The following is a 17,810-nucleotide window of genomic DNA, read 5'->3' as shown; positions in this document are numbered from 1 at the left end:
AGGAGCTGAGCCTGGAATGGAAGGAAAAGGAGAGAGAACAAAATGGCAGGGAGAGAGAAGAGGCTGCCATGGGGGAGGCCACACACACCCCAGGGCCAAGACAGTAGCCTGGTCCTGACCCTGTTAATCATCAGCATGCACATAATCTAAGCCGAAAGCCTAGGCTTAGACAATGAAGTTCCTGGTTCATTCTCAGAGCCCGGGCAGCAGGCTAATCTTGGAGAACACAATGGACTGAAGGTTGTGGAGTGGGTGGTATGGCCAAGAGGAAATCGAGGTCCAGTTGGTCCACTATAACACGTTGCAAAAGATGTACCACTTATTTCTGAATGCATTTAATGTGAAGCATCAAACACTGATCTGAATGTTTGGGTTTGCAAATGAGAATAAATTGACCTGCCTAGGTCTGTGGCTTCAGAGGTGCTTTGAGGAGTTTGGGCTGTTCTTAGGTTACATATTTTGTCCACCCCCTTTCCACCAAACCGATTTGGAAAACCGCTCACCTCTATACCTCCCAGCATTACTGTGGCAATAAACCTGCAGAACCAAAATATAGCTCCTGAAGCTGCAAAGGCTGAGCAACGGGATGACTGAAGGAATAATTCGGTGACCAGGAGTTGGGGAATTGAGCCTGTTTGGAAAGAGAGGTGCAGGCTTGATGGCCTTTTTTGGTTGCTCTCTAACTTGTCTGGGTTGTGCACATCTTGTGCTCATCCAGAGAGTTTGGATCATTATTTGAGCACTTACCTGACTCAGTGATGGTTTGATTGCTTTTTTCAGTTGCTCTCCTGGATCCCAACCCTGAGCTTGGCATGCTGGCCTTATGCTGGTGCTGGTTGTCCCAAATGTGCCATAAGGCATGCCTGGAACACTCAACTCCAGGTCAGCACTGGCACCAGCCTAGCACCAGTCCATGCTGAGCCCACTGCCAGCTACAAGCCAGCTGCATGCCGCCTGGAAGAAGGGACAAGCTCTGGGGGGCAGAGAGGTTTGTTGGGGTGGGAGGAAGGCATTCCTGGGTAGGGGGGGACAAAGGGAAGGCAGGAGGAGGGCAGGGTGTGGGGAGGGGAAAGTGGTATCCAACTCAGTGTTGGGCCTTCTGGTCTGACATGGAGTCTCTCAAGTCTGTGCTGGCAAAATAGCCAGTGCAGACTTGAGAAGCCCCATTGCGGGGCTTGGAGCTTTCCCTGGGAGAAGGGGAAGAAAATCCCATTCCTCTGAAGAAACCTACAGCTGCTTCTCTGCACCCATTTTGATGCCACTGCTCAAGCTTAGGTTCGGGCTGTAGCTTGTGATCCTCAAGAGAGTTTGGTTCATCATCTTAGTACTTACCTGGCCCAATGAAGTGCCCGAGGAGGAAGATGATGATCAAAATTGTGTTGATAAAAGACAACCATGAGTAAGTTTTCTGTTGAAGAAAGGAAATCTTGCTTCAGTCATGCTGAAATGCAGGGGACAGACACTCCTTATGTTAAGGGCTACCTCTACCTTGCAGCTGGCTCCCTTATGCTACAGGTTTACTTGTTCAGAAAAAGCAGTGGAGACCTCAGGACATCTCCAGGGAAGGCAAATCTGTTACTTCCCACTCCACCACTTGAATTTTTTCCATGCAGCTTGCAAAGAAGTTTTACATTCCAGAGTAACATTCCCCTTAAATATGATCCTGCTTGAAAAGCTGTTTCAAATGCAACAGTGTCTGTTGAATTGTGTCTGCAACCAGAATGGGAGTGGCAAGGGGGAAGTATATCTTTGGGCAAAAACCGCACCAGGACATGAAATTTTGAATCACAGACCTGGAGTTGGATGGTTACGGTTAAAAAGGCACAACAGACAGAGCAGATCCCAAAGCCAATGAGAAGAAGCGTCCTCCGGCCCACAGAATCGATGCACTGCATCTAGAGAATACAAGGCAAGGGAGGGAGTGATTCGCGTGCGTGCGTGTTTATGTTGGACTAAGGGCACAATCCTGACTGTGCCCTAGACTGGCGCAAGTTTCTTGCGCTGGCCCAGGAGGGTCACAAATGTGACCTCCTCAAGACTTGGCTGGGCCAGCACAGGGATGCTCCCTGGCCCATGGAGGCTGAATCCAGCCTCCGTGCCGACTTTGGCAGGGAAGGTTGCGTTGGCCGAGCTCGACCAACACAAGGGTCTGGGGTGGGTGGGGAGGAGGCAGGGAGAAGGTGTGAGGGAGGCATTCCAGGGTGGGGGGGAGTGGGTGGAGGGCGGTCCTGGGGGCAGACAGGAGTGAGTGGGAGGCAGGGTGGAACTCGGCTGTAATTTCTCAAGCAGTTCAGTGCGACTTGCTCTCCTTGGACTTATGCCACCTTCTGAGGTGGCACAAGTTCAAGGAGACCCATTGGCGCTGTGGTGGCTTACCTGGGGGTAAGTTGGCTTACCTGGGGGTAAGGGGAAGAGTTTCCCCTTGCCTCCAGCTGAGCCACTTCAGGCTCCTATCTTGCACTGGATACAGTGCAGGCCTCCTGGACTGCCTGTTCCAGCGCAAGATAGGATTGCACTGTAAGACTATCACAAGGCAATGAAGTGTACTGATTACACTGAGCATGCTTGGACCAATGTTTAAATTCCTGCTTGGTCACCAAACTCATTGGTTGACATTGGATCAAGTACTTTCTCTTGGTGTAGGTCCTATAGCATTAAATGGGATGTACTCCCAGGAAAATGTGGGTAGGGTTGTAGCTTAAAAAGGAAGTAAGCCGGAAAGGAAAGGGTCTTACCGACACTATGGTGATCAGTACGAGACACGTGAATGCTGTTATGTGGAGGGTCTGGAGCATTTCCTTTCTTTGACCTGTAGACAGGTATATTCCATCGACATAATAGTACACCTGAGCAATTAAATGATAGGCGGTTCTAGAGAGGTTGTTGACAGGTATCTTTGTTTCATGCAGACTACAAGCTGCCCACCTGCCTCCCACTGAAAGGGCCACAGTGCACCCTGCCTCTGTTGGTTAATTTATGTTCCTTGCAGGCCTTCAAAATGGAGCAAGCAACATCCAACTAATTTTGCTTATCTAGTGGCTCCTGGGGGGGGGCGGGAAAGGAGTGAGGAACCTGGGGAAGTTGCGTGGCTCACCAGGAGCTTGGGTGCTGCTGCATTCAGTGCCTTTCTGCAGAGGGTAGGCACTGAAAAGCAGGAAAATGGGGGGGAGGATGGCACACAGTCCTAGATAATCACATTATTAATGTCTTCAGAAACAGTGGTGTGGCTCAGATTCTTTCCCCCCTTTCAATCATACTAAAGGGCAAGCTGCAGGTCCTCCTCACAAGCACCATTCCCCAAGTTTTACCCCCAGCATATCTGAGGGTCACGGAACATTCCATGATTTCTAGCTGAGAACCTGCCCTTGCCTTATTTGTAAGATCAACTTACAGATCGACATGCGTCTATGGTAATTCTGCTTTAATGATTCCCAGGGGTGCTGGGAAAGGGATGAGGAGCCAGAGAATGCCGCGTGGCTTGCTAGGAGCAGCTGCATTCAGTGCCTGTCTGCAGAGGGCAGGTGCTGAAAAATGGGGAAATTCTCCCTGTCCTCAAGAATGCTAAACAGCCACCTGTGCTGAAGTTGAATTGTTTCACTTACAGTGAAGAAGCAGTGACTCTCCTAGAGCTTTTCATTCTGCTCTATTGCAGGGCCTGAGGCCGACTGAGTTGATTGTCTCAGGTAGCAGACTGGTGGGGCGCACTCACCTCCATCTCTCCCACATCCCTCCATTTGCTCCTTCTCCACATCCCTAGACTGGAAAAAGAAGAGGAGGTGGAGCGTAATTTTGGATACTACAATCTACCATGACCTCCACATTTCCTTTTCCTTTTTCAGTCCAGGGTGGTGCGGGAGGAGGCTGACACATCACCAAATCAGGGTGCAAGGACTGCTTAGGTCAGCCCTGTTGCAGTGTCTAATGTTTGGTTCAAGATTATCCTTTGACCACCTATTATCTGAGGTCAGGATCTCTGTACATGTGAAACTTGCACCACCAGGTGATGCCAGTTTATAAAGGTTTCTGGCTTCCATATAAGCACCTGGAGGCCAACGTCTGTGTCCCAAGCCCACAGATGTTGGCTATTCCTAGAGACAGGTGGTGAGCTATGGATAGCCCAAGAGGGTATGTGCTGAAAAACACCCTGGATTTCCATGTCTGTCTAGACAAGAGTTTGCAACTCGGGATGACAACAGTGATGTCACTGCTACTGAATCTTGATGGTGAATGCCTGACCACATTTTCCTGTTCACTGTTCTAGCAACTGAGGATATTGTGTTCCTTACCGCAGAGTAACCAGCAAATTGCTGGGCAAAATTCAAGACAAGAATGATGATGAATCTCCTCTGCAGACCTGGGAAATGTATGAGTTTGAAAATGGTCATGTTCTTTTCTACTCTCTCAGCATGGTCCTCCTGATGAAGATCTTCCATCTCCTCCTCTACATCCTCCTTTTCTCTGAGTTTCATCAAGACTGAATTAGAAGAAGAGAAGACAGGACTTGTGTTACAGGAGGAAACTGATCAGGAAACTTTCAAGCATTGGCCCCTTGACCCTAAAGGAAGACCAGTGGCAAAAATGCAAAAAAAATATAATAATTCAGAAATTGACTAAGAGAGTTCCTAAGCAGCTTGATCAAGTGGCAAGAAAGAGACTTGGCCTCAGATAGAGCTGTTGGGTGGCAGCAGTGGACCTAGCGCTGGGCAAACGCCCTGGGCGCTGAATCCACGCGAATGTAGGACTGCGCGAGAAGCCTCACTGAGGCAGGGAGCCTCACTTGTGGTTTTCCGGAAGTGCAGTCTAAGACTGCACTTCCCCAGTCAGTCCTATTGCCACATTGGGGCAAAAAACCAAAACTTCACATATAGGCTAATGAATTCTGGGCTGTCTGCAACAGATCAGATCTTGGAGTGCTGGTGGACCTGTGCTCCATGTGACAGCTCCTTGTTGTCACCCAATGCAAAGGATATAGTGGAAATGGAAAAAGTACAGAGGAGAGCAACCAAAATGGTTATTGGACTGGAGCACCTCCCTTATGAGGAAAGACTACAATGTTTGGGACTCTTCAGTCTTGGAAAAAGGCACCTGAGGGGGGAACCAGGAGACAGCCACTAAAACTGAGTGTTGGAAGAGTTAGGACAGACAAAAGAAAATATTTATTTAATCAGTGTGTGGTTGGTCTGTGGAACTTCTTGCCACAGGATGTGGTGATAGCATTTGGCCTAGATGCTATTAAAAGGGAATTGGACAAATTTCTGGAGGAAAAATTCATCATGGGTTACAAGCCATGATGTGTATGTGCAACCTCCTGATTTTAGAAATGGGCTATGTCAGTATGCCAAATGCAAGGGAGGGCACCAGGATGCAGGTCTCTTGCTATCTTGGGTGCTCCCTGGGGCACTTGGTGGGCCACTGTGAGATACTGAACTAGATGGGCCTGTGTCCTAGATACTGAATCCAGCAGGGCCATTCTTAGGTTCTTATATTATGATACATGGAAATGAGAGCTAACTCGTATTAAAACCTTATTGGTTCCATGCTGCATCATAACGTCTCACTGGCTCTCAGAACAATCAGTCTCATAGGTCAGTTTTGAGTTTTAAAAATCCATTTTTTGTTCCTTAAGGCAGTTTTGTTTTCATTTTCTGATTAATTGGCCATAACTTTTGATAGCATACAGATATTTCAATGATGTTTGTTTCATTGCATTCAGCATTAAATTACCTTTCCAATGATATGATTATTCGTACATATCAAGATTTTCACAATTTTGGCCACTAGTGTCAAGCTCAGCTTGTTGCCCCCCTAAAACTTGTTGCCCGGTGCAACTGCTACCCCCTGCACTCCGTTAGCTATGCCACTGACTGTATCCAGGGGGGTGGGGGGAGGGCGGGGGAGGGCGGGGGAGGGCAGGCGGTGGGCAGCCCCAAGGGCAGGTGGGTGGGGAGCGGGCCCATAACTGCCTGATCACAACCCCCTTTCCCGAGGAGAACAGAGCAGCGTTAAGGTGGCGCCTCAAAAGGTGACGGAAGTCCAAGGAGACCCATAGGGGAAAAGGTGCCTTTCCTAGACGTAAGGGGAAAATTTTCTCCTTGCCTCTGGCTAAGCCACTTTTGGCCCCTATCCTGCCCTGGATACAGCACAAGCCTCCTGGCTTGCCTGTTCCAGCACAGGGTAGAATTGTGCCCTAAGTTGAATCTTTTTATTGAGCTGTTGACACAGGAGAAAGTAATGTGTTCGTAGCATCTGTCAACCTAAAGATTTACACTCCCTATAGCAGGGGTGCTCACACTTTTTTGGCTCGAGAGCTACTTTGAAACCCAGCAAGGCCCGGAGATCTACCAGGGGGGAAGGAAGCGTCTGACAGAACCCCCTTTAATGTATGGAGCCCCTGCTGGAGTCTAGTCAGTTTCGTCAGTTTTGTTGCTGCATGCCTGAAGAGCAGCTAAAGTGTCAGTTTCAGTGTCAATTTAGCTAAATATGTCAGTTTCGTCTAGTCACTAGACGAAACTGACATATTAACAGTTTGGAGAGACAGGGCTCCGCAATCTACTCATTTTGCCTCGCGATCTACCGGTAGATCGCGATCCACCTATTGAGCACCTCTGCCCTATAGATTCTCCTAACTTCAGATTTAATTTCAATAATATCTTTATCTCCCCAAACACATATACCCCTCTTTTGCGTCAGCTTTTGTATGACCTTGCTGGGCCAGAGTCATAGTCAAGGAATGTATAAAATCTTCAACTGTGGGCACAATCCTACTCTGCACTGGAACAGGCAATCCAAGAGGCTTCTGCTGTATTCAGCACAGGTTGGGACCCAAGGCGGCTCAGACAGAGGCAAAGGGAAACTTTTCCTCTTACCCCTGGGTAAGGCGCCATGGTTCCAATGGGTCTCCTCAGACTTGCACCACCTCCTGAAGTGGTGGAAGTTCGAGGAGAGTGGAGCAGCTTTAAGCCGCTCCAATCTCCCCAGGAATGGGGGTTGGGATCTGGCATAACTGCTGGATCCCATCCCTGCCTCACACTCCCCACCCTCCTGCTGCCGGGGTCGCCCACTGCCTGCCCGCCCCTGGCCTCCCCCCGCCCAGGAACGCCTCCCTTCCGCCTCCCTCCCGCCCACCCCAGATCCTTGCTTCAGTGCAGCCGGGCTGACACAAGACTTATGGAGTAAGCTGCCATGGAGGCTGGATTCAGCCTCCGTGTGTCGGCGCACCTCTGTGAACCAACATGACTTACTCCCGAGGAGGTGTAAATGTGCTTTATGGCCCATTTGCGGCCCTTCTGGGCTGGTGCAAGGGACTTGCTCAGCCCACAGGTGTCTTTCCATTGTGCCCTGTATCAATGTAATCATTTATATGAGAGATGCTGGTTACTTCTGGCAGCTATAAATTGCCAAACTGTAGCAGAGTGCAGAACTTAATAAGATTATCTCTATCCCATGATACTCTTTGAACATCGTTACCATATTGCTGGAAACAAGGTTCAATATATGGGATACTTAAATTCTTGGAAAACAGTCTTCAATAAAGGGTCAGATGCCATCACCACATCCTGTGGCAAGGAGTTCCACAGACTAACTACACATTTAATAAAGAAGTATTTTCTTTTGTCTGTTCTAACTCTCCCAACACTCAATTTTAGCGGCTGTCCCCTGGTTCTGGTGTTGCTTGAGAGGAAAAGAGCATCTCTCTATCCACTCTGTCCATCCCCTGCATAATTTTATATGTCTCAATCATGTCCCCCCTCAGGCGTCTCTTTTCTAGGCTGAAGAGGCCCAAACGCCATAGCCTTTCCTCATAAGGAAGGTGCCCCAGCCCAGTATTCATCTTAGTTGCTCTCTTTTGCACCTTCTCCATTTCCACTCTGTCCTTTTTGAGATGTGGCGACCAGAAATGGACACAATACTCCAGGTGTGGCCTTACCATCGATTTGTAAAACGGCATTATAATACTAGCCGTTTTATTCTCAATACCTTTTCTAGTGATCCCAAGCATAGAATTGGTCTTCTTTACTGACTCCACCCATTGGGTCGACACTTTCATCGACCTGTCCACCACCACCCCAGATCTCTCGCTTGATCTATCACAGACAGCTCAGAAACCATCAGCATATATGTGAAATTTTGATTTTTTGCCCCAATGTGCATGACTTTACACTTACTTACATTGAAACGCATCTGCCATTTTGCTGCCCATTCTGCCAGTTTGGAGAGATCCTTCTGGAGCTCCTCACAATCGCTTCTGGTCTTCACAACTCAGAAAAATTTGGAGTCATCTGCAAACTTCGCCACCTCGCTGCTCAACCCTGTCTCCAGGTCATTTATGAAGAGGTTGAAGAGCATCGGTCCCAGGACAGATCCTTGGGGCACACCGCTTTTCACCTCTCTCCATTGTGAAAATTGTCCATTGACACCCACTCTCTGTTTCCTGGTCCTCACCCAGTTCCTAATCCAGGAGAGGACCTCCCCTCTAATTCCCTGATTGTGTTCTCAGCAGCCTTTGGTGGGGGATCATGTCGAACGCCTTCTGAAAGTCCAGATATATAATGTCCACGTGTTCTCCCGCGTCCACATGCCTGTTGACCTTTTCAAAGAATTCTAAAAGGTTCGTGAGGCAAGACATATCCTTACAGAAGCCATGCTGATTCTCCCTCAGCAAGGCTTGTTCGTCTATGTGTTTTGAGGTTTTATCATTGATGAGGTATTCCATCATCTCACCTGGAATAGATGTTAGGCTAACCAGCCTATAGTTTCCCGGGTCCCCTCTCCTTTCATTTTTAAAGATTGGTGTGACATTTGCTATCCTCCAATCCTCTGGCACCGTGGCCATATTGAGGGACAAGTTGCATATTTTAGTCAAGAGATCAGCAACTTCATTCTTCAGTCCCTTAATATCTCTTGGGTGGATGCCATCAGAGCCCGGTGACTTATTGATCTTTAATTTGTCAGTTAGGTCTGAAACATCTTCTCTTAACTTCTATCCAACTTAATTCCTTGGTCAGGATGGGCCGTTTGGGCTGTGGTATCTGCCCGAGGCCTTCTGCCGTGAAGACAGATGTGAAGAACTCATTTAATTTCTCTACCATCTCTAAGTCTCCTTTTATCTCCCCTTTCCCTCCCTCACCATCCAGAGGGCCAACTGCTTCTCTGGCGGGTTTCCTGCTTCTAACATATTTGAAGAAGCTTATTTTATTCCCCTTAATGTTGCTGGCCATGTGTTCCTCTTGGCCTCCCGTATCACCTCCTTACATTTCTTTTGCCACTATGTTCCTTTTTATTTTCTTCATTAGGACAAGACTTCCATTTACGGAAGGAAGCTTCCTTGCCCTTTGTAGCCTCTCTAACTTGGCTCATTAGCCATGTGGGCACTCTCCTGGACTTAGTCAAGCCCTTCTTCCTTTGTAGTATACACTTCTGCTGGGCCTCTATTACTGCTGTTTTAAGCAGCCCCCATGCACTCTGGAGAGATCGGACTCTTATTACCTTCCCTTTCAACCTCCTTCTAACCAGGCTCCTCATTTGAGGAAAGTCCACTTCTTGGAAGTCAAGAGTTTTTGAGTTTTGATAGAACTCAGAACAAGAGTTCTTGATAGTTACCTCTGCTAACTGGGTAAAAAGGCACATTTTCAAGTTGTGCTCCTCTTATATTTAGCAGGGGGAGAAGAATTATCTCTCTTCACTCCAGCACAGTGTCTTACACCAATCAGGGACACACTTTTTATTTATGTACTTCATTAAATTTGATTTTGTTTTGGGAGGGGGCTACAAAATCTTCTTTGACCCCAGGTAGCAGATAGATGCCTTAGCTATGCCACTGGCTGGGGGGAGGCAGCAGAGCAAGTGGGTGGTGAGCTGCTGGGGGGGGAGGAGGCAGGTTTCCCCCCAATTTGCACTTTTTAAAAAGCCCTGGCATGATGTCACTTCTGGTTGTGACATCACTTCCGGAGCATCATTTTGAGCTCTGCACGAGGCTACATGTTCATTAGCTATGCCACTGGATACAGCACAGGCCCGCCGGCCGGCCTGTTCCGCATCAAGTAATGATTGCACTGTGAGTAACTCCCAGTAACACCCTGAGAGTTGTTGTTGGCATCCTTCAGTCTCGGAAGACTATGGTGTCACGCTCTGAATGGTGGTTCTGGAACAGTGTCCTCTCCAGTGCACGAAGCCTGGGTAAAGTAGGTATGGAGGATAGGCTGTTACCCATGCAGCAAATCCCCCCTCTCCATGTCGCTGAAATGGTCCAATGGAAAGGCAGAAGCCCATACGATTGGTTCCAGCGGCGTCACAGGAGTTGCCAGAACGTGACTGTGTTCAGCCATGAACTGCCTCAGGGACTCCAGCTCCGGATTTTGCCTCGAGGTTGACTCCTGAAGCCTTTTCCTTAACTGGATGTAGCCACAAGGCAGTGGAGGTTTGGTATCAGAGTTTTCCTTCTCTCAGATGAGCTGCCTTCCCAGGCTAAGGAGTCCCATCTACCCGGTGGCTGTTTAGTCACCTCTTACGACAAGTACAGCCAAACTGAGGGCCTATTCTTATCCCCAGCCACCAGGGGACCCTGGGAGTAGCACATGTGAAATCCCTTCAGTGTGAGGAGTTATCACAGCCTTGGAGAGGGCCCACTCCCAGAGGTCTGTGTGCTGTGCAGGGACATTGTACCTTGCCTTGCGTTCCCTTCATCCTTCTTCTGAATCAATAGATACCGAGGACTTTCAGGAATGTATAACAGTGGCACCATCTGAAATAATGCCACGAACCCAGCAAAGCTCATCAATATTGGCCAACCTGTGGAAGAAAATCCAGTTACAAAGTGTACTCACAGGTCTCGGGTGACCGGCCCAAGGATGCACCTTTGTGGTTTACCTTTCTCATTCCCCAAGATTTGTGGAGCAGTAAAGACCTGACCTAGCAAGATGCCAAAGATGACAAAGAATGAGGCCACCACATTGATCGCTCCCCTATGGTTTTTAGGGGCTATTTCAGTGAGATACACGGGGATAATACTGGAGAATATGCCTGGGGAAATGATAAATCAAGAGTTAGTTTACATTACTCTTAATACTCCTTTAGAAATACGTGAGTATCTTTATAGATCACAGGACAATCTCTAGGTGGCCGTGCGTAATTCTGCTTCTGCTTCCTCAGTGTGTGAGAGAGGCTTATGGTGAAACTGTACAAAGTAGTGTCAGTCCTGGCCACTGTTGCAACCATGGGCACGCCTGGAGGTGCCCCCCCCGCTAAGGCTTCCAGAGGGCCTTTGAACATCAATCCCTTAATTGATGCACTTGGCAAAATAGAACATCGAGGTCTTAAAACATCAGTTCGGGTTTTTGACCGAAAACCAGAAGTGACATTCAAAGACCCCCTGAAGCCTTAGAAGGCCTTCTGAGGCTGGGGAAGGCTGCATGTGACCTCTCTGGCCTTCAGAACACCTGCAGGGGAAGGCAGCGGGTGCAGGCCTCCTGAGGTATCACAGCTGAAGTGGCAGTGGCGCCACGCAGCCCTGCTGTCCAAGGTCACTTGCACATATGGATCCCCCCCCAGATATGCCACTGGTACAAAGGCAAGTTCAGTACCATTGCTATGTTGATGGGCTGCAGCTCTGCTTCTGCACCAAATCAAGCACCTTAAGGATACCCAGAATGAGGTTCTTGGTGGCTGCTTCCTGACAATGGAATATTCTTTCCCTGAGCCAGCAACATCAGAACCAGTATGTCAACCAGAAGTAGCCTATGTTTTTATTCATAGTGCTATTGGTGTCCAAAGAGGGGGTACAATAGTTAGACTGTCTAACTGTCACATTCTGCTTCCTGTTGTGAAGGCTGAGCCCTGTCCCACAGGTACAAAATCAGCATGGCATGGCTGCACTGGTGCTAGAATATCGGATAGGATTGGACTCTGTGTCGATCCACAAGGAATAATAGCAAACATTCAAAGGGGAATGACACTTTTAGGTTCTAAATAAAGTATAGTATTGGAGAGCAGCATTTGAGTTGTACTGAACACTTCATTCAGCAGATGGTTAGCAAAGGCACAGGGGGAAAGCCTGTCTGTAAAATGGATTGTGGCCCATGTTAGTTGCTTCACAGTGCTCATGCATGCAAGCAAGGAGAAATCTGGTATTCCAGGAACTGGGGATGACAAGATAGTATAAGGGCAGGAAGTGTGAGCTGTTGTACTGCCTAAAGCTAAGCAGAAACAATTCAGTTGGGCCCTTGGAGGGGAGACATGAAGCTAAGCTGACAAAAGGCCCAATCCTATCCAACTTTCCAGCTCTGGTGTAGTCACAGTGCAGCCCCATGGTAAGGAAACACATGCTGCCATACCTTGAAGAGGCCCCAGTGACTGCCCCTCCCAAGTTGTTCTAACCCTTTGTGAGCAGATGGAGTCACTATGAGAGTGGGGGAGTTTGGAGAGGTCAGCTGGCAAGAATGGTTAAGAGCCTGAGAACCTGCCTGGACGTGATTTACAGTCACTTGTGGAAGCTCAATGGCACACAGCCAGTGCAGATAACCACACTGTGAAGTGCAACATCTGGGGGACTGAGGGTTCTGTGAGTTCTCGCAGAACAATATTGTAAAAACCCCATTGAAAAATGGTGGTTTAGGGTTCGCCTGTCTATGTAAACTGCCTCGAATGCTGTGTACAGAAAGAGAAAGGCAGTATATAAGTACTACAAACAAACAAACAACCAAAGGTTCCCTTGTCTAATGGAAAGAATTCCAGCCAGATTTGAACTCCAGATCTCCCATTCAATCAATTTAGCCAGGAAATTCAGGACCCACCTGAACTTAATCCAGTGATAAAACGTGAGAACATGGAGAATTCGTAGGATTCTACCATTCTGGAAAAGCCCATCAGGATAGCACAGGCTATAGAGAAAAGGTTATTTATCACCATAGTCTGTTTCCTGAAAAGAGAATTAGAAAGAGAGAGGGTTTGGGGGATGCTTATAATGGTGTTAAAAGAGCAGGGGAGCTGTGGTGTTCCCAGAGGGGGACAGAGCGCTAAGTTTTGCAGGGCACTTCAGCACATTGTGTAAGCTGCCCCTCTCCCTCACTGTCAGAGCCATTCCAGGTGGCGAGAGCAACAGGGAAGACACCTCCGCCACTCCAAGGGAGCCTTGTGGGAGAGGAGCAAAGCTGTTGCAACAGTGTTCCTTCTTTTTCTGGTTTCTGTGCTTATATGTGATGTTGGCATCTGGCCTGGATGGGAATTGGGCAAATTTCTGGAGGAAAAGTCCATCATGGGTTATGAGCCATGTGCAACCTCCTGTGCAACCTCCTGATTGTAGAAGTGGGTCACCTCAGAACACCAGATGTAAGGGATGGAACCAGGATGCAGGTGTCTTGTTGTCTGGTACGCTCCCTGAGGCATTTGGTGGGCCACTGTGAGATACAGGAAGCTGGACTAGATGGGCCTATGGCCTGATCCAGCGGGGCTGTTCTTAGGTTCTTATGTTCTGAAGTCCACAGCTCTGTGTCAATAGAACTGTAGCAAAAGTTGGATCACTCACAAATAAGGCGGCCGTTTCGGGGCACTCACTGAACTCCAGACATTTGCAGAGTTCTGGAATTTAAAGCAAATTAAAACCACCCCAATAGCATGCAAAAAAAGCCCCCTTTTTATCAAAAGTTGATATGTAGCTCATGTAGCCCCCTTGCCCCCTACAGAATGGCTAGGATAATCTAGAGATGATGCCACGTTATTGCATTAGCCATTTCTTTGAACTCTGGAAATGGGAGGGTGGTGCTGAAGGCACCGGTGAACCTTTTAGTAAATGCAACTGGGGAGACATGAGAGAGTGGCAGCGCAATGTTCCAACCCTCCCCCCCCCCCACTCTATGCATCGTCTCAAGTTGGATCCTTTGGTTGGTACTTGACTAACTTCCTTGTTGTCTCTGTGTTATACCTTCCACACATATCTGCCATAGGGGCAAACAGAAGGCACCCAACGAGGCCACCAAGTGGGTACAAAGCAATGGCAAAAACCATGAGAAACAAGAGAATACTTTGATGGATGCCCTCATCTCTCTTGTGCTCTTCAGTGACGTTGTAAAAGTTCACCAGGACCTAGGAGAGAAGAGGAAAGCATTTGGCATTTGTACCTTCCTACATGTGATTGTGGCAACCAGGTCAGGGAAACGACGGACTGTGCATTTGACAAGGCATTGCTAGTGATCCTGGCCACCCAGCAGGTATATCTGTCCGATTCATGTTTTTGTCTCGTTACCAACATGGAGGGACATAATATTTTCATGTGGTGGAGCATACTAGCTTCTGCATCTTTTTACATTGTGAGGTGTTTTGGGACCGAGGGCCATTTACTTATTGGATTGTCTTGGCGAACTGCTTTGTTAACTTCTTGTTGGAAAGTGGTATACAGGACAGCCCTCGTTATCCATGGGGATTCTGTTTCCGGAACCCCCACAGAGGTCAGAATCTGTGGATTTAGGCGCCCCAAAAGTCACCTCCCCAACCCTAAAAACCTAAAAAGTGTTTTTAGGTCTCCAGAGGGCCGAAAAGCACGACTTCCGGTTTTCAGCCAAAAATCCAAAGTCGTGGTTTTCAGCGCTCTGAAAGCCTCAGAAGGCCTTCTGAGAGTTGAAGAGGTTGCACATGGCCTTCCTGGTCCACAGAAAGGCCTCCAGGTAGCTCTGGTAGGATAGCTCTGGAGGGCTACAGGTGGCCCACCTCACAGATTTTGAATTTGCAGATATTCAAATTTGTGGATACCAAACCCATGGATACGGAGGGCTGCCTGTATAAAAATTAATCATCATCATCAGTTCTGCAGAAGCAATATAAGCAGAGAGCTAGTATAGTAGTTTTGGTGTTGGAATTACACCTGGAAGATACAGGTTCAAATTCCCACTCATCCATGTAGCTTCCTAGGTGACCCTGGGCCAGTCACTGTCTCTCAGCCTAACAACCTACCTTACGGGGTTGTTGTAAGGACAAAATGGGGGAAGAAACTATGTAGACCAGCCTGAGCTCTATGGAGGAAGGGTGGAATAAAAAATGTGAAAAACTAAATAACAAATAAGTGCGAGAAATACAAAATTTTACATCCACCTGGGACAACCCAAGTGTGTGTCTTAACCAGAGCTTGAAGAAGAGTTTTGCAGTGCAGGGGTGGGGTGGAGGCTGCCTTACCACAGATGGGAAGTGGAGAACCCAGAAATTGTAACCATACTGGAGACCTCCAATGGAAGAAATCACGGACGCCAGGACAAGAGGCTTTGTAAAGTCCTGCAGGAAGGAGTGGTGGGTATTGTCGCTTAATAAATAGCATTAAAAACATAATTTATTTATCAAAAATGTTTTTGTGCTACTTTTCTATGGCTCAAAAGTGGTGTACAGTACAACATAATAAAAACATAATTTAAAATAGCTAAAACAACTACATAAAATAAAATACAATAACAAATTTGCTAATATAAAAATTCTTTAGATCAATTTACACTTAAATAGATGAGCTGCCTTAGAGTCTCTTTTGAGGCCAAAAGATGAGATTTTAAAAATCTCCTAAATAAATAAAATATGGTCAACACAAATATTTAGCTACTACTTAATAAACACAATTTCTTTTCTCCCTGTGGACCGACAATTTCTGAATCCATAACCTTTTCCTTCACTCTTTTGTTAGAATTCATTCTGTCTCCAGGACAAAATAAAAGCTTTGCCTCAACCGGAACTCGAGTCCTGCTTTATCTGCCTCTTTGGTATTATGATAAATTTATGGTCTTGTCTCTATTTTTCTCCTGTCGTCCCATTTCACAAATGTGTTACCAGCAATGTAATTTTATTATATCTAAGTATAAATATTTATATCAATAGCTTTAATCAGAGTCTGTAAAACAGAATGATTCTGATTATCAGTTATTTAGAAATTCGGCATGATGAACAACCCTGTTAAACGTACTTTCTTGGACACTTCCACTGCTGTCTCCGGTTCTGTTTCCTCTATGGTCTCTTCCATTGCTTCAGAAATTAGGATTGCTTGGGGTGGAAAAAGAGGGGGACTTTCTCAGGCTGCCAAATCTTTCAGCTTCCTAAAGAATGTAAGAATTACCTCATTCAGTTGGACCAAAGTATCAACATCTAGTTTTCAACAGACGCTACCAAAAAGCGTCTAGGAAACTGGTGACAGCCTACCCTTGTTGCGTTGCTTCATCTGGCAGTTGGAGAAATCCTGCATCTGAACATGGACGATCCCTTTAACTTGAATAACACAGTGCACTGATGCAGTTTTACTCAGAAGTAAATTTCATTTAGTTACTTAAAGGCTTTTGATAGACATGTCCCCCACCATAGATGCATGGAACCAGTTTTAAAAAGCCAACTAAGTCATTGGCCGTCCTCTTCTGGTTGTAGTTGTCCATGGGAGAGGAGTGCTTTCATTCCTACCTCTACCCATTCAACATTTAAGTTAAGTCAGGAGTTCAGGAGAGTACAGGAAACTTTGTCCCCTAGACTTCATAAACAGCACCAAAGAAGTGTGACTTTTGTCCACAGGCAGTCACTCCCTCCTATGCAGGATGAGTCCCACTTAGGTGTCTGGGGGTGAGTGGGCAATGAGTGCACAAACTGACCGTATTTATCTGTTCACAAGAGTAGGGGAGAAATCAACCTATTTTCTCTTGCTTGGAGGGTGAATGGCATCATGGGAGCCGATCAGGTGAAGGATGTTGGAAGGTTCCAAGAGAACCCGTTGACAGTTGTGGCCATTGTTCTCTGTAAGCCGTACGGCTGCACAGCTCCAAACCGAGCTCCACTCAGCAACTTGGAAGCCTGGTAATTATGCATGGCGTCATCTCCAAGCATCCAGAGCTGGTGCCATGACTCTGCAGCAGAAGGAGGGGTCCACATATAGGATGTGACTCACTGTGGAACACAAACACATGCTCTTGCAATAGCTCAGCATGGATTTGTTACTGCCATAATAGAGCTGATATCGCACAGTAGTGCAGAGGCTGAGCGATGCATCGGGAAAGCCCCAGATCATACTCCACCTGTACTGTAAGTGGCCTTCCTTATGTTTGTTCATCAGCAGACAAAGGTCCTGGACCAGCAAAGTATTTAAAAGTAGAAGCCTTGTGTGGTCTTTAAACCAACTCTTCATGTTCTCTTGCAAAACCTCCTGTCTTTGTAGATTGACTCATCTCATATCTTTTGTATAGTGCTGTACGATAATTTCATTGCCCAGACAGGTTGTTTAGGTTGGCTTATCTCATATTTTGAGTACTATTTTTTTCACTGCCCAGATATGCTTTTATCATGGTGTACTGATGCTGTGTTAGGGGGTCCATGCCAGACTATTTGGCTGCAGTCGCCAGAGACAAGAATGAAGTGATGTCCCGGATGGATGCCCAAGAACCCTCTAGAAAAATTGGAGGGAACAGAAATAAGGACTCCTCCTCATGAGTCATGAGCCTTTACTTGCAGGGGTAATGGGCAACAACCCTGGCTGGGTTGGCACCTACCCTTGTACTAAGCTCCTCTTCGGCCACGAAATGGTCCTTACATACAAGAGCCTCCTGCTTCCACCCTGCCCCTTCCTGCTTCAGCCCCAGTTCAAGCCCTGCCAGTCCTTTCGCCCTTGCTTTGCTCCTCCTGCCTTCCCCCTGTGATGTTGCTCTCTGGTCGCTCTCCCAAAGGAGCTTGCTTTCTCTACCTGGCTGTCCTGCTAGGCCTGGGGGGTTCCTGAGGCTGAGGCTACAAGCCCTTGCAGACTGGACGCCTGGTGGCAAACCTGGATGTGATTATCATGTGGGGGGTGCTAACCTTGGCATCAGGCAAAGCTT

The 17,810-nt window shown here is 47.4% G+C and overlaps 1 protein-coding gene across 1 annotated transcript in view; it reads right to left on the bottom strand.

The window, feature by feature from the left end:
- The window catches only part of LOC136660256 (solute carrier family 2, facilitated glucose transporter member 5-like), a 34,451-nt gene extending 18,466 nt beyond the window's left edge, over positions 1–15,985 (bottom strand). The window contains exons 1-7 of the mRNA XM_066637381.1: positions 15,929–15,985; positions 15,160–15,255; positions 13,916–14,076; positions 12,789–12,913; positions 10,867–11,019; positions 10,663–10,788; positions 4,287–4,474 (exon numbers count right to left, since the gene is read on the bottom strand). Coding sequence (XP_066493478.1) covers positions 4,287–4,474; positions 10,663–10,788; positions 10,867–11,019; positions 12,789–12,913; positions 13,916–14,076; positions 15,160–15,255; positions 15,929–15,985 — 906 coding nt within the window. The remainder of the gene's footprint in view (positions 1–4,286; positions 4,475–10,662; positions 10,789–10,866; positions 11,020–12,788; positions 12,914–13,915; positions 14,077–15,159; positions 15,256–15,928) is intronic.
- Between the last annotated feature and the right edge of the window lie 1,825 nt (positions 15,986–17,810).

Source organism: Tiliqua scincoides, chromosome 9 (assembly GCF_035046505.1).
Source record: "Tiliqua scincoides isolate rTilSci1 chromosome 9, rTilSci1.hap2, whole genome shotgun sequence".
NCBI classification, from domain to species: Eukaryota; Metazoa; Chordata; class Lepidosauria; order Squamata; family Scincidae; genus Tiliqua; species Tiliqua scincoides.
This window is presented reverse-complemented; position numbering and strand designations above follow the sequence as displayed.